Source organism: Salmo salar, chromosome 27 (assembly GCF_965601325.2).
Source record: "Salmo salar chromosome 27, fSalSal1, whole genome shotgun sequence".
NCBI classification, from domain to species: Eukaryota; Metazoa; Chordata; class Actinopteri; order Salmoniformes; family Salmonidae; genus Salmo; species Salmo salar.
In genome coordinates, this window is record NC_138317.1 from 25,477,611 (window position 1) to 25,493,969 (window position 16,359).

Here is a 16,359-nt window from a genome sequence, read left to right on the forward strand (position 1 = left end):
TAACAAGTAATCTAACAATTCCACAACAACTTCCTAATACACACAAATCTAAGTAAAAGGATGGAATAAGAATATGTACATATAAATACATATAAATACATGGATGAGCAATGACCGAGCGGCTTAGGCAAGATGCAATAGATGGTATAAAATACAGTATATACATATTGAATGTTTGAAGTGGCATTAATAAAGTGTCTGTATGTAGACAACAGCCTCTCTGTTAGTGATGGCTGTTTAACAGTCTGATGGCCTTGAGATAGAAGCTGTTTTTCAGTCTCTCGGTCCCAGCTTTGATGCACCTGTACTGACCTCGCCTTCTGGAAGATAACGGGGTGAACAGGCAGTGGCTCGGGTGGTTGTGTCCTGGAGGGCAGGTAGTTTGCCCCCGGTGATGCGTTGTGCAGACCACACCACCATCTGGAGAGCCCTGCGGTGGTGGGCGATGCAGTTGCCGTACCAGGCGGTGATACAGCCTGACAGGATGCTCTCAATTGTACATTTGTAAACTTTTGTGAAGGTTTAAGGTGACAAGACAAATGTCTTAAGCCTCCTGAGGTTGAAGAGGCGCTGTTGCGCCTTCTTCACCACACTGTCTGTGTGGGTGGACCATTTCAGTTTGTCTGTGATGTGTCCCCCGAGGAACTTAAGTGTGTTTGTGTGTGAGAGTGAGGAGAGCAGAACAAGGAGTGCCCAAGTAAGACCAACCCTTAGATGAGGCTCCTCTGCAATGTTGACTTTATCACCAAGGTTCCTTTGGTACAATGATGGCCAGGACTGGAATGTTGGGAGTGGAGATGTTGAATGAATGACACTTCTTCCTCCCTGCTCTTTCTCTCTACACATACTCACACTGCACCTGCATAACGCGCCTCTTCAATGATCACAGTGTTCTGGGCTAGTAGTTTCCCAATTTGTGGTTATTTGCATTGATATGCGGGTGCTCGAGTTTTTATTCGATATATCGTGTGTGTCAATTTAAAAACAGAAATACATCTGGTGTGGTTTATTTGTTGTTGATGTTTGCAGATTTACGTACTTCTGACGTCAGAGATGACTAGAACCGATGCGCCCCAAAGCAGAGAGCGAGAGAGAACTGCTGCCTCTATCAGATTCACACACCGAAGCTTTGAATTAGCCGCAGTTATTTTCAGTGCTCAATCTAACTAAATCTAGTGCCATTGACAAGGCTGAAGACTGATGTTATCAGAGCACATTGTACAGCCTAGTAGCCTAATCGACGGTCGTTCTTCGAGGCAGTCTGCATTGAATTATTTATAACGAATGAACGCAGCGGGAAGGTCAGAATTAGCCTACATTGCAACTCACCGCAGCGCGGTAAGTCAACTAAATACCGTAACCGTCCACACACAGGTAGCCTATAGGATCTTTATGTATTTGCTTTTAGTGGCGACCTTAGGCTTGTTTGGCCGATACAAACATATCAGCCTATACTGTGTAGGCTATTCAAATTATACTGTACCTTTATTTGTGTATCAACACTGCGCTTGCCTACCTCGCCAATGCCATTGAAAAGCCATGGCTTCGTTGCGGGTTTCTTTGTCGGTAACAAATAACATTCACCATATAGCTTTGACAGCCTGTCACATTTTGGAAGAGGAAGAAAGGGTTGACACATGCGTTGTCCTGTGTTGACATGAACACTGTGCCATAAAGGACCAGACCCCTTGGCAGAGTGGCACACTCAGATAGCCTACAGGGAGGCCAGATATTTTGTCCCCAAAATATAGTCACTTATCTCAATTATTTAGTCTTCCAAAAATAGTAGCTAGGGTTCTGCAGTTGTTGTTTGTCAGCTTTGTAATGCCAGGCCAGGGTTGCTGATTTTCTTCTGCCATATCCTACTTAAATAATAATAAGAAAAACAATAATGATTAAATATTAGTAATAAATAATGATATAATGCAGTTATTATACAGTGAACAAAACATATAAATGCAAAATGTAAAGTGTTGGTCCCATGTTTCATGAGCTGAAATAAAAGATACCAGAAATGTTCAGGACGCACAAAAAGCTTATTTCTCTCAAATGATGTGCACATGTTTGTTTACATCCCTGTTAGTGAGCATTTCTTGTTTGCCAAGATAATCCAGCCACCTGACAGGCATGGCATATCAAGAATCTGATTAAACAGCAAGATCATTACACAGGGGCACCTTGTGCTGGGGACAATAAAAGGCCACTCTAAAATGTGCAGTTTTGTCACACAGCACAATGCCTCAGATGTCTCAAGTTTTGAGGGAGCGTGCAATTGGCATGTTGACTGCAGGAATGTCCACCAGAGCTGTTGCCAGATAATTGAATGTTCATTTCTCTACCATAAGCCGCCTCCAACGTTGTTTTAGAGAATTTGGCAGTACGTCCAACCGTCCTCAGAACCGCAGACCAATGTGTATGGCGTCGTGTGGGCGAGCGGTTTGCTGATGTCAACGTTGTGAACTGAGTGTCTCATGGTGGTGGTGGGGTTATGGTATGAGCAGGCAAAAGATACAGACACCGAACACAATAGCATTTTATTGATGGCAATTTGAATGCACAGAGATATCCTGATGAGATCCTGAGGCCCATTGGCATGCCATTCATCTGCCTCCATCACTTCAGGTTTCAGCAAGATAATGCATGGCCCCAGTTAGAAGGATCTGTACACAATTCCTGGAAGCTGAAGATGTCCCAGTTCTTCCATGGCCTGCATACTCACCAGACATGTCACCCATTAAGCATGTTTGAGATCCTCTGGATCAATTTAATTGACTGATTTATTTTTATGAACTTTAACTCTGTAAAATCTTTGAAATTGTTGCATGTTGCATTTATATTATTGTTCAGTATATATTTGCTGACATTGTGGAGAGTGGTTGAAGTGTATTTTGGAAATGTAAGACCTTGACCCTTCATAGTACATTGTGTCACAGTTGTGCTGACAGGGTAATCAATACACACTACTGGAACAGTTATACAACACCCTGCCTGCCCTACTGCTTGCCTGCCTGTCTGGTTGGAGTGTGTCCTCACACTGAGGTAGCCTTGCCCTACCCATCTGAAATGTATTTTCTTCCCTTGCCCAGTTCATCTGAACTGATCTGAGAATGTGAAAGCAAAAAGGTGGATCTGTGCACACACACGGACACACCTGAATAGTCACCTTTTAGGAATGTTCTTGGGAACAGTTCGGTCATGTCTCTGTGGTTCTTGGCACCAGAGCAGGAATTCCTGTAAGGGGAAAATTACACCTATCTGGAAGCAGTATTGTATAATCAGACAGGTGCGTGTGTGTGCCTAAACCTTCTCTATGGTGTTTGGAATGGTTCCTATGTGTGTGAAAATGATCAACTCTCTTTCTCCCCTATCTCCCTTTCTCTGCCTTCCCACCCCTCTTCCTCCCCCTCAACCCCCACTTTCTGTCGCTCTCAGAGGGCTGGAACGCAGACTGCACCATGAGTTCCAGTTCACTAGCAGAAGACTGATCTAAGATCAGAATCTAAAGCCAAATTCATCATACGGTGGTAGAGGACTCCCGTAGGCACAGATCCAGGATTAGTTCACCGTCCCAACTATCCAGACTCTAAAATGCAAAACTGATCTTATATCAGCGTATAGGGCCAACTTCATCCCAATCCCCAGCAGCCATGGCAGGGTTCAAGAGGGGTCACGATGGGAAAATCGCCGGGCTCTACGACCTGGACAAGACGTTGGGACGAGGACACTTTGCCGTGGTCAAACTAGCACGCCACGTCTTCACGGGAGAAAAGGTAGCTTGTCTGCCTGGTCTTTTCTGTGGGAAGATACTGCAATTCTGGTCCAGAGGGAATACTACTGGTTCTAATTTTCTACTGGCAGTAAATTGATTGATTAATGTAAAGTAATTGATTGGCTAGCAATCCTGTAATTATTATTCCATATCAAGGTGACACTTAAGTTCAGACTGGACCTTGTAGCCAGAGGCTATATGTCCTAGGAGAAGGATGATGATGATTCTGATGAAGAACATGATAATAATAATAATCATCATCATTATTTCCACTCCAGGTAGCTGTGAAGGTGATCGATAAGTCCAGACTGGACCCAGTAGCCAGAGCTCACCTGTTCCAGGAGGTCAGGTGTATGAAGCTGGTGCAACACCCCAACGTGGTGCGTCTGTATGAGGTCATCGACACTCAGACCAAGCTCTACCTAATCCTGGAGCTGGGTGATGGAGGGGACATGTACGACTGCATCATGAAGCACGACGGAGGACTCACAGAGGAGGTGTGTGGTGGGTGGGGGAGTGTGTGTGTTGGAGGGGAGGGGTGTGTATGTGTGTGTGCTTGCATGTTTGTGTACTTGCCTGTTTCTGTGCCTGCTAGCATTCGTGTGTGTGTGTGTGTGTGTAGCATTGTAAATGCAGCATTGAAACACCCTACCTATAAAAACATAATATCATGATCATCATCACTAAAGCTGAAGATTTCACTCCTCCCTCCAGGTGGCGAAGCGTTACTTTGCCCAGATCGTCCATGCCATCTCCTACTGCCACCAGCTCCACGTGGTGCACCGTGACCTGAAGCCAGAGAACGTGGTGTTCTTTGAGAAGCAGGGCCTGGTCAAGCTGACTGATTTTGGCTTCAGCAACAAGTTCCAGCCAGGGGAGAACCTGGCCACCTCCTGTGGTTCTCTGGCCTACTCTGCTCCAGAGATACTGCTGGGAGATGAATATGACGCGCCCGCTGTGGGTGAGTGTCTGTTGGGGGAACTATGTTTGTGTTGGGGGTAGGGGGAGGGAGGGTGTGTGTGTGTAGGAGTGTGTCTGTATTTGAATGTATGAAGGGACTGATTTCAGACTGGCTTGTTGTGATTTATCAACAGTGGCAGGTTGTTATTGCAATCTTTACTTCAGATAGATTTGAGACATACTGCCTTTTCTGTGTGGTGCTGTGATTTCTCTGTCTTTCTCTCCATCGCTCTCTCTCTTTCTCGCTCGATTTCTGTCTTTCTTTCTTTGTGTGTGTGTGTGTGTGTGTGTGTGTGTGTGTGTGTTGTGTTAAACTCTCCAGAATCTATAGTCCAGCGTGTGTTCTTCCCGGTGGGAACAGTGCATACAGTCCTCCATCTGTCCCAGGTGAACTGCTAGATCATCTAACAGACCAGGCTAATAATGACCCTTACATGCAGTTGGCTTTTGGGTCAATTCCATTTCAAAGTCAATACAGTTAGGAAGTATACTGAAATTCCAAGACCTTTTTTTTTCTAATTGAAAACGTGGAATTGGGATTTCTGTTTACTTCCTGTATTGACTGAATTGGTCCCAATAGAATGGACCCCAACCTTGCTTGGCAGACAAACTGGGACACTTTCACAACTATCAGACAACTAACGACAGAGGTGTTGCAGAGGGTAGTGCCTTAGCTGGTTATAGTATTAAGACATTAATATTAAGATCACTTTATTGGGGTGGCAGGTAGCCTAGTGCAGGTAGCCTAGTGGTTAGAGCATTGGGCCAGTAACCGAAAGGTTGCTGGATCGAAACCCCAAGCTGATAAGGTAAAAATCTGTCGTTCTGCCCCTGAACAAGGCAGTTAACCCACTGTTCCCTGGTAGGCCATCATTGTAAAATAAGAATTTGTTCTTAACTGACTTGCCTAGTTAAATAAAGGTAAAAAAATATATATATATTGGTCAACACAAGGTCCAACCTAAATTTTACTTTAGCTTTTAACCCAACCCCTTTGAAAGACACATTATTTTCCAATCGTTTCGTTCTGAAGAGAACCATTATTTTTTGGTTCCGTTTCGCTGTTCCAACCAGCAAAATAAAGTTCTGAACCGGTTCGAACCCAAAAACAAGTAACAATTTATATTGTTCCTTTCTGTTCCTTTTTAAACCTCTGAAATATATATATTTTTTTTACATTTATCTTGACATGAAATAACTTCACCAATCAGTGCTGATAGAGAAGCTATAAATAGCGGGCAAGCTATTTACATGCATTGGACAGACAAGTGTAGGGCACGAGATGCGACTGGAACTTTGCGGGTGGGGAGGGAGAGGGTGGAAAAGGAAGCTTTGCTTGAAGCGCTGGGCCTCTTGTTGTTATGACATGCATTATCTGAATTAGGCCCACAAATGTATACCTACGGAGGAGCGGCTTCTATGAAGGAACTTTGAATGTCTTTGAACTTCAAAGAGTTTGCATAGCTAACGGTGGAACAAAGCTAGCTAACTATGCTTTTAAAATAACGATTCTGTTCCGGAACAGTATAGATCACTTTCGTTCTAGGATCTGATCCCTCAACCAGTTCCAACCCCTGATACATATACAGGTTTTAGAGAGGCGCACCAGACTTTCCCCGTCGGACCCGGGATTCAAACTGTCAACCCTCTGGTTGCTCGCCTCTCTAACCGCTAGGCAACTATCCGGTCTATATCTCACTCTGTATCTATTATCTTCTGAATGGAGAAGAGGTAGATAACAACATCCAAATCAAATATCAATACACAATGAAATTGGTTTCTACACCATAATGTGTTTCTCCTAGCACCTCTGGTGTACCAACACCTCACAGAGGGACTAAATGATGGAAATAAAATGAAAAAGAAAGAGGGAAAACAAGAGGGGGAGGGGAGAGACTGAAAGGGGAAGAAAAAGAGCGAGAGAGACAAAGGGAATCAGTATTCATCCCCTGCACCGAGGCCAAGGCTTCAGACCCAGAAAGAAAGAAAGAAAGAGAGGGAGCATTTCACATTTTTCTGACTGAGTGGAGACGCAGGGCCAGTTTCTGTCTTGCTCTCTAGTTTATCCTTCTCTTTTGTGCTGAGCAGATGATCCGATTTGTGTTTGTAGTTGCTGACGCCTCTGGTTATGTGTGTGTGCTGTTGATATCACTCAGCAATGCGGTGACTGCTGAATGTAGCCCATCTGGCAGAGGTTGAGCGATGTCAAAGGAAATGGTAGGGGCACTGATTGTTATGGGGAGAGGGTTGTATCTTAACACCAGGCCTGTAAGAGAGGATGCAGACTGGTGTTACATCACATAGCTGTCTCACTAATAGCAGTTCTATAGCTAATAAGAGAGACACTGTGACAAGCTCTCTTTAAATATGTATCCAAGAAACTGTCAGCCAGATGGTTTCTAAATAAAGTTATCGCAGAGTATGCCAGCCCACGGGTTTATAAATAAAGTTATACAGGAAGTTGTGAGTGACTGGGGGCACGGTTGCTAGAATACCTGGTGACGTGAAAACAGGCGATAGCAATGTTTTGTTGTCCTCTCTTACTGCTGTGTGTGTGTGTGTGTGTGTGTGTGTGTGTGTGTGTGTGTGTGTGTGTGTGTGTGTGTGTGTGTGTGTGTGTGTGTGTGTGTGTGTGTGTGTGTGTGTGTGTGTGTGTGTGTGTGTGTGTCTCTCTGTGTGTGTGGTCAGGCAGATGCCCTAGGCCAGTGTGTGTATTTATGGAAGTGTCCTGGTCAGATGATTCATGCTTCTTCTGAGTAGGAGCAGGTTGTTCTTATGTAGGTCAGTGGAAAAAACATACAATACCATGCATCTCTTTCTTTGTCTTTCTGTATTTCTCCCTCAAATCTTTTTTCCCTCTTTCTCTGTCTTTTTCTTACTCTCACTCGTTCTTTCTCTCTAACTGTTTCTCTGTTTTTCATTCTCTGTTTCACAAGTGAAATGTAGCTGTAGCTATACATCTTTCGCCAGGTATATGAAGGATCAATAAGAGGGGCTAACCTCTCTCTCTCTCTCTCTCTCTCTCTCTCTCTCTGTCTCTCTCTGTCTCTCTGTCTCTGTCTCTCTCTGTCTCTCTGTCTCTGTCTCTCTGTCGCTCTGTCTCTCTGTCTCTCTCTCTGTCTCTCTCTGTCTCTCTTTCTCTCTGTCTCTCTCTGTCTCTCTCTCTCTCTCTCTCTCTCTCTCTCTCTCTCTCTCTCTCTCTCTCTCTCTCTCTCTCTCTCTGTCTCTCTGTCTCTGTCTCTCTCTGTCTCTCTGTCTCTGTCTCTCTGTCTCTCTCTCTGTCTCTCTCTGTCTCTCTTTCTCTCTCTCTCTCTCTGTCTCTCTTTCTCTCTCTCTCTGTCTCTCTTTCTCTCTGTCTCTCTTTCTCTCTCTCTCTTTCTCTCTCTCTCTGTCTCTCTTTCTCTCTCTCTCTTTCTCTCTCTCTCTCTCTCTCTCTCTCTGTCTCTCTCATTCTCCCTCTGTCTCTCTTTCTATCTCTCTCTCTCTCTCTCTCTCTCTGTCTCTCTCTCTGTCTCTCTCTGTCTCTCATTCTCCCTCTGTCTCTCTCTCTCTCTCTCTCTCTCTCTCTCTCTTTCTATCTCTCTCTCTCTCTCTCTCTCTGTCTCTCTCTCATTCTCCCTCTGTCTCTCATTCTCCCTCTGTCTCTCTCTCTCTCTCTCTCTCTCTCTCTCTCTCTCTCTCTCTTTCTATCTCTCTCTCTCTCTCTCTCTCTGTCTCTCTCTCATTCTCTCTCTGTCTCTCTTTCTACTCTCTCTCTCTCTCTCTCTCTCTCTCTCTCTCTCTCTCTCTCTCTCTCTCTCTCTGTCTCTCTCTGTAGATATCTGGAGTCTGGGGGTGATTCTGTTCATGTTGGTGTGTGGCCATCCACCCTTTCAGGAGGCCAACGACAGTGAGACCCTCACCATGATCATGGACTGTAAATATACAGTAGCATCACACATCTCCTCAGCCTGCAGAGAGTGAGTCACACACATGCACATACAGACACACTCCATTTGAAAGTACTCTGTAGCTGCTGCATATTTCATGCCTATAGATGTGTGAAGAGCGAGAGTGGAGAGCAGAGGGGATGAGAGGAGAGAGGGAACGTGGAGAGAGAGGCCTAGTATAAAAAGACAGTATCTCTCCTCTCCTCTCCTGGTCACGCCTCTGCAGTAGAACCCCAGCCCCAGTCCCAATGCTGTGTTAAGTTGAGTGTATCTCTGATGTTTCCATTAAAACATCAGGCTAATCTATTTTTAACATTGTTCCGCTGCTGCTGCTGTATTGAACCACAGCTCTCTGCACACAGTGTGTGTGAATGTATGTGTGTGTGTGTTTAGATGGCTTCTGACTAGGCTAGTCCCCATTATACATATCACACCATCACCAGGCTGGTCTTGTTATGGGTAGTCATATTCCAGATGCAAAGCCTCTATTTATTAAAGTACAACTGACAACTTTTTAGCAACATGAAATCTTACTCAAATCTGTTCATATTATACCCCCACAAAGAATATGTCACCTGTTTTTATATGTACTTCCGGATAATCAAGAACTTGAAAATGACCAAATCTAAGTGTTCATAAGTTCATGTTTGGGAATGATGTGTATATATAGCAAGGCATTTGTGACAATTTGATAGCAATAGAGTGGGAAAGCGGCCGTGCATTTGGACAATTAATAGACACTGCAGTAAATAAAACCTAATACAAACATCTGTCTCGTCCAGGACCGGAGTCTACGCAGACCGGTGCGCCATAGCCAATCAGAGCTACAGTAGGCCTATATGCAAATAAGCCATTTGGCACTCTAGCCTGCCATCATTCACTATGAACTGGACTGTGTGTTTACAGGCAGTAGGCCTGTCATCATTCACTTTGAACTGGACTGTGTGTTTACAGGCAGTAGCAACAGCGTGACTTTAGATCATTAGAACACATTTGCCAAAAGCCAGAAAATACACCTGAATGGATTTCTGCAATTATGTAAATAACACAGGAGTCCTACTACATTTGGGAACTTCACAGTCCTATTCGATCAAACAACCATGAAAAGGTGGGCTCTCTCCCCCTCCGTTACCTATGCACATCAACAACACCAAGATCAACAACTAACATTAGCCAGAGTGAGATGAGCTAAAATCTAACGAGGGAACATTAGATAAACCCCCTCAAACTGCTTCAGCTAGTTGGCTGTCAAAATCGCACTGATAAACGATGGGGAATAGTAGCCTGCTGGTCCTTCTGCAGCTTGCAGACAACTAAATGGGAACTTGCCTGCCCGCCCATTTGATCCCTGCCAAATACATTTGATTGACAAATAAGAGATATGCTAACTGTGGATAACAGTCGTTCAAGTTCAGCATAGCAAGCTATCAAAACGATTCACATTTCTTGCTAGCTAACCTGCATCTCTAATTGTTGCCACCAAAAAAACAATATGAGGGGAAAAAGTCGGTCACTCACCCACTCTCCAATCACAAGACATTCTCCCAGCAGCTAGCTACCTAGCTAATGTTAGGCTCCATGTTTTTAGGTTGCTAAATAAATAGCTAGCTACATAAATAGATACACTATCCCAGGGTTGTCAAACTCAGTCAGCACACCTATGTACATATGATGCTGTATATAGCATTTTTAACATATTAAAACAAATAATGTTTGTCCAGCGTTTGCTGCTATGCTTGCAGATGTGCATAATATGGTGTGACCTAATCAAAAAGTATTTAACTCCAAATAACAAAAACGTAGCAATAGGTTGTTGTAACATTTAAACTTTAAACATGTTTTTAAAAAAATTGCACTGCAAGGATCACCTGTGTGGTTGAATGCAGCAGTGCTGTATGGTTCACTCAAAATGTATTGTAGTTGAGTAGCCAGCCTAGACTACTGCTCAAATGTATTGTAGTTGAGTAGCCAGCCTAGACTACTGCTCAAATGTATTGTAGTTGAGTAGCCAGCCTAGACTACTGCTCAAATGTATTGTAGTTGAGTAGCCAGCCTAGACTACTGCTCAAATGTCGCTGTAATAGACCGACATGTTTGTCTTTTGCATTGTGTTTTGTTGCAGGTTTTGTTATTTGGTTATTCACTGTCGAGCTTTAAAAACCAAAGCCAGACTGCAATATTTTAGTAGTCTAACTAGGAATGGGACATGTGTCTGTACACTTTCCCTCCACTGCAGGCTGTGAACTCACCAATGTAAGCCCTTCAGGCTGTAATTTCATAAAGTAGATGACTCAAATGTTGACTCATTTTATATTGGCTTGTGTTTGACACATGTGCACTAGCCTATTAGCCACGTTATGATTGACTTGTGATCATTGCCCTTGATAGTTTGATTGTATTGACATTCCCAGCCTTAGTTACAGTCGTTCGTTTTAGTCCAGTATATTGAGTCATTGATCGGGAGGCAGCAAACAATGTACCAGCCCAGCTGTGATTTACAACCTGATAGCAATATTTTTTGGACTACCAATAAATATTTTGATGAATTACATTAATCATGCATTGAACTGCATCAATCTATTCTGCCAACAATGCCTTACCATACGTGAATACATTTTTGGTCAAATAGAACCTATTTTTAAAACCTCTTATAAAGTTGGTTTTGAAGCATAAACTGGGAATTTGATATTTTTTACTGATTTTATGATTGTCTGTTTTGTTTCATATCTGCAAATTAATTAAAACGCTGCCAGTTCCACTTTAAGCCTTGTATTAAGATTTGATTTAACATCTGTAGTTACTATGGTAACCAAAATGTAATAATGAAATTACCATAATTAATTAACTGTACCTTCATCTCCCTCACTCATCTGTCTTTCCATCTCTCCTTTTCTCTCTCTAGTCTGATTGACTGTATGCTGCAGAGAGACCCTAAGAGGCGGGCCACTGTGGAGCTGATCCAGGGCCATGATTGGCTGCAGGGAGTCGACCCCTCCCCTGCCACCAAGCTGACCACACCCCTGGTGTCGTACAGGAGCCTATCAGAGGAGGAGCACGGCAGTATCATCCAACGAATGGCACTAGGTGGCATCGCAGACAGGGACACCGTCACAGAGTAAGACACACACAAAATGAACGTACTGTAATTCTACGAAGGCCTCTCCTTTCCATTTCTGTTCACACAGTCCTGTCATTAGGTTGTGATGATCATTATTAGTGATTGTCCTGTCATTAGCTTCTGGTAATGATGATTATTAGTGGCTGTCCTCTCGCATCACTATGCCAGGTGGCGTGACGCTAAATTGCTTCCCCACTGTCGTCATCAGCTTATTTATCATTAGCAGCCCTCTGAGCGCCTGTTCTGCAGCTGGTGTCGCGTTAAATTGATTCCCCACCCCTGTCTTCTCCGTTGGACTGACAGCAGCCATCGCTATTTCGGTTCTGATCTGCTTGTCGGATTATGCTTGTGTGTGTGAGATTGGTGAGGTTAGCTAGTAGTTATGGTAATCTAGTATATAAAGTATGTTCTGACGTATGTTCTAAACTTGTCCTCTCTCTCTCTGCCTTTCTCTCTCTCTCTGCCTTTCTCTCTCTCTACCTTTCTCTGTCTCTCTCTTTCTCATTCTCTCTCCCACTCACCCCCCCTCTCTCTCTAGAGCCTTGGAGTCTGACCAGTATAACCACATCACAGCTACATATTTCCTGCTGGCAGAGAGGATACTGAGGGAGAAACAGGAGAGAGAGCAGAACAACCACACGTGGTCCAGCCCCAGCCACAAGGCCCAGTTCAGGTACAGTAAATATAAACACACACACTCACACACAACGCAGAATGTTGTGGGCTGTGTTTCTGTCAGTCTGCACTGCACTCAGCCCGGGGGGGGGGCTGTCACAGTAAATAAACAAGTAGAGACAGAGAGGGAGGGAGCTGCCACAGTAAATGTTGTTAAAACTCTCTGCTCCCTCTCTCTGCTTAACCCTCTTCAGGCAGTCTTGGCCCACCAGAGTGGACGTGCACCAGGACATGGAGGACGGTTTGGGGGGTACCCTCATCTCCCACCCAGGGGGCCCCCAGTCCCCCGCCCGCAGTGCTGAGAGCCTGGTCCACCACGGACCCAGACCCAAAACATCCCTACTGGAACTCAACCACAGACAGTTGGACAATAACACACAACCCACACACACTCTGACCCTCCAGGCTGATGACACACACACCACACACAAAGCACTCCCTTCTGTCGGTTCAACTAGAGAGCACCAGGACAGGGGCCTCCGGCCTCCAGTCAAGCCCCACTCCACCCCCCTCAGGCTGGGCTCCCTGGCCTCGCCCACCCCCTCTAAACCACGGAGCCCCAGCCTCTTCAGCCTAGATGAGGAGGAGGAAGATGAGGAGGAGGATTCGTCTCCCTCGGTTCTCCCTTCTCAGGTGGTTCTCCGGCATAACGCTGCCTCATCTTCATCCTCTTCCTCCCCTTCCTCTATCTCTAACCGACTGACTTCTCGTAAGAGTGCACCTGTCCTCAACCAGATACACGAGGAGGAAGGAGAGGAGGAAGTAGAGAAGGATGACAAGGGGAAGGAAGGAATGATAGAAGGAAAGAAGTGTGTGTTCAAGCCAGAACAAGCTTTCCTCAGCCTCCACACTGGGATGTTGACGTCGTCAGGTGTGTCGTCCCCAGCAAAGGTTACCAAGGTGGCAACAGTTGCCATGACGTCTCCCACCTCAGAGAGGAGAGATGACAATGACTCTGTGAGCCAGCGGAGACCGGACATGGACACGACAGGACCAAGACAAGGAAGACCTAGCTTTGCCAGTGGTGGGGGAGACAGAGGTTGGAGTGGGGGAGACAGAGGTTGGAGTGGGGGAGACAGAGGAAGAGAAAGCCCCTCTGCTGATGGCTCAGGTACGGGGGCGGGACTAGGCTCTGCCAAAGCAGCCAGCGGATTGGTGGAGAGCCTGAAGCTGATGAGCCTATGCCTGAGCTCCCAGTTCCACAGCCTGACAGCTGGGGGAGGAGGGTTAAGGGGGGGGAGCTTGGACCACCAGGACCAGTCAGTGTGGAGGATGTGTATGGGGGGCTCTACAGGCAGCCTGGATAAGGTCTCTCTCCTGGGGGGTCCGTCGCCCGGAGGGACCCACCACCTCCAGCACCACCCCCTTGACCACTTCTCTGACCCACAGTTCGAGGCCACGTCCTCGGGCACACTGAGGCTGAGTGAGCTGGACCTGGCCAGGGAGCATCACCAGAACCTGAAGAACAGAGTGCTACAGATGCCTCTCAGTGATAAGACTATGTCAGTCAATATACACAGGAGCCCCAAAGAGGGTCTGCTCTGTCCCCCTTCACCGCACAGCTGCTGCCAAGTCATATAGACCACATCTATCATCCTCTCCACCCCCCCGCCCCCCCCACCCCCCTTCCTGAGATGGAACAACATAATTATAGTTGCACAATGACAATCTTTAGTTCATCCATGTTTTTAGACAATCATATTTCAGTTATTTTAATGCTGACTGAAAATAGGTGGGGACATGACCTTGTGTTGTGAATGAAATGAGAAGTCTAAAAGATAATATTATATTAACCATCAGGGCATCTGCTGTAATTGGTTGAAATGCAGTCTGTTACAACTACATTATATGGATACTTCTCTTCACAGTTTCTGTTGTTAGTCTTGGACAGACACACACACTCTCTCCATTCGTGACTCTGTAAATATGTGTAAATACAAAGTAGTACTTTAGTAGTACAGTACTTCTATTAGCAGTGCTTCCAGTAGAGCTGTGATGAGTTCTAGTCAGACCCTGACTACTATCAGGGTTGGGCTCAATGCCATTTCCATTCAGTCAATTCAGACAGAATTTTGTCATAAAGAGGAATTGAGGAAAATTGGACTTGGAATTTCAGTTTACTTCCTTATTTGACTGAATTGACATTGAATTGATCCCAACCCTGACCACTACAACCCCGTAGAGTGTTCCAAGCCAAGACATTAACAGTATCAGCCCTGCAAGTGTTGCTCTGTTGTGACGGTGTTTGACATGTTCTTGTGCGATATCTAACTATCTAAGTATGTAGATGCCAGTGCATGTGTTCTATTGTACAAGACGACTTCTAGAGTTTAAACATCCACCTGGGCACTGTTTCAGTAAGCAGGATCAATGAGTTAGCCAGCTAACTCTCCTAAATATTCTAAAATAACTTCATATTTTCCAGAAATATAGATTTGAAATTAGCATGGTGTAATTGACTTGACAACCCACAACAGTTTAGCTTTCAAAATGAACCAGAAAAATGAAGATATATATATATATATATATATCTGACTGTTTTTAAAGTTAGCTGGCTAACTTAATGACACTGCTTTCTAGAACACCCTACCTGTACTGCACTATGACACTGTAATGGCCTAAAACTATGTCACTCCGCCTCGCACAACAAATTGTACAACAACCACAACAATATATATTCCAATAGATATGTATTGAGCCTAATGTACTGTACTGTATGTATATGGTAATGTATAAAAAATAAACTGTTGTGAATAAGAATGATGTTCATTCTGTTATGTTTCTTTCTTGTTTGTGTAATAGGCGTGAATGTTCGTCGCTTCCTTGCTCACCCTTCCTCAACTAGGAGTGATCTTACGTCCTCTGCCTCGCTAACACGCGTCACCGCCCGCTTGACAATGTCTTGGCCAGTTGGGTCACCGAAAAGGTATCGAGTAGAGACATTTTAAGCTGGAAAGTGAGGTTGCGTTACAATCTGTTACATTTGGATGTTTTCTTGTGTTGGGTTGGTGTTTTAATCTTTACTGACACATGACCGAGCACAGACTGCTACTGCAGATAACAAAGATGAAATGTGTTGAAAGGCAGAGTGAAAGCGAGAGAATAGACGAAAGGGAGAAAGATACACCACGTGAAGGTGTGCCTGAATTGGAAGGACAAAATGTGAGTCGGAGAGAGAAAGAAAGAGAGGGAGAGAGACGGATGGGAAGGAAGAGACAGAGAGAGACAACAGCAGGTCCTTCAGATGTAGGTGTAATGTGGCAGTAATCTAAAACACTCAGTAAACATGTATTGTCCCCAGGACTCCTAGTTACTGAGAGGAGGTAGCCATTCAATATGCAATCTAGTCACAGTGTGTGCGTGTGTGTAATAATAATTCATCATTTGGTGGGTGCTTCTATTTGTCCTATTGCACACATGTACAAGTGTGTATAATACGCATGTGAATTGGATGTGTGTGTGTGTGTGTCATCACAATTAACTGGTGTAATCATTAGGCCCTGTCACTGAAAGTGAGGAAGCAATGCTTTCACAGCAGAGAGAAAGTGAAAGGAAGAGAGAGATCAAAAGAAAGACTGCTTTATGACATGGCTTTTAAGAAGTCGCTATATAAATCCTCTGTATTATTTTTCTCTTATTCTGCAGTCTCTTTTTGTTTCTTTGTCATTGTCATGTTGCTAAACAGAAACACACTAACATTGTGCTTGGATGTCTGCCCATATCTATAGAGCTAGCTAGTTATCTGTCCACTGACTGGGACTTTGGACCCAGGGTCTGTACACAGCACACTATTCAAACTGTTCCATAATGACGGGGTGGCTGTTATGTAGCAGTATTGACTCTTGACGCACTGAACCTGTGAACATACACTCTCTTCTACGATATTCTATCTGATAAGGGAGTGGAGA

General features: G+C 44.6%; 1 protein-coding gene across 1 annotated transcript; it reads left to right on the forward strand.

The window, feature by feature from the left end:
- The first annotated feature begins 1,025 nt into the window (after nt 1–1,025).
- snrka (SNF related kinase a) lies at nt 1,026–15,211 on the forward strand. Its single transcript, XM_014178195.3, has 8 exons — nt 1,026–1,338; nt 3,433–3,770; nt 4,048–4,266; nt 4,484–4,730; nt 8,547–8,688; nt 11,561–11,773; nt 12,315–12,449; nt 12,646–15,211. Exons 2-8 carry the CDS (start codon nt 3,648–3,650, stop codon nt 14,030–14,032), a joined length of 2,466 nt encoding a protein of 821 aa, XP_014033670.3. The 5' UTR covers nt 1,026–1,338; nt 3,433–3,647; the 3' UTR covers nt 14,033–15,211.
- The last annotated feature ends 1,148 nt before the right edge of the window (nt 15,212–16,359 follow it).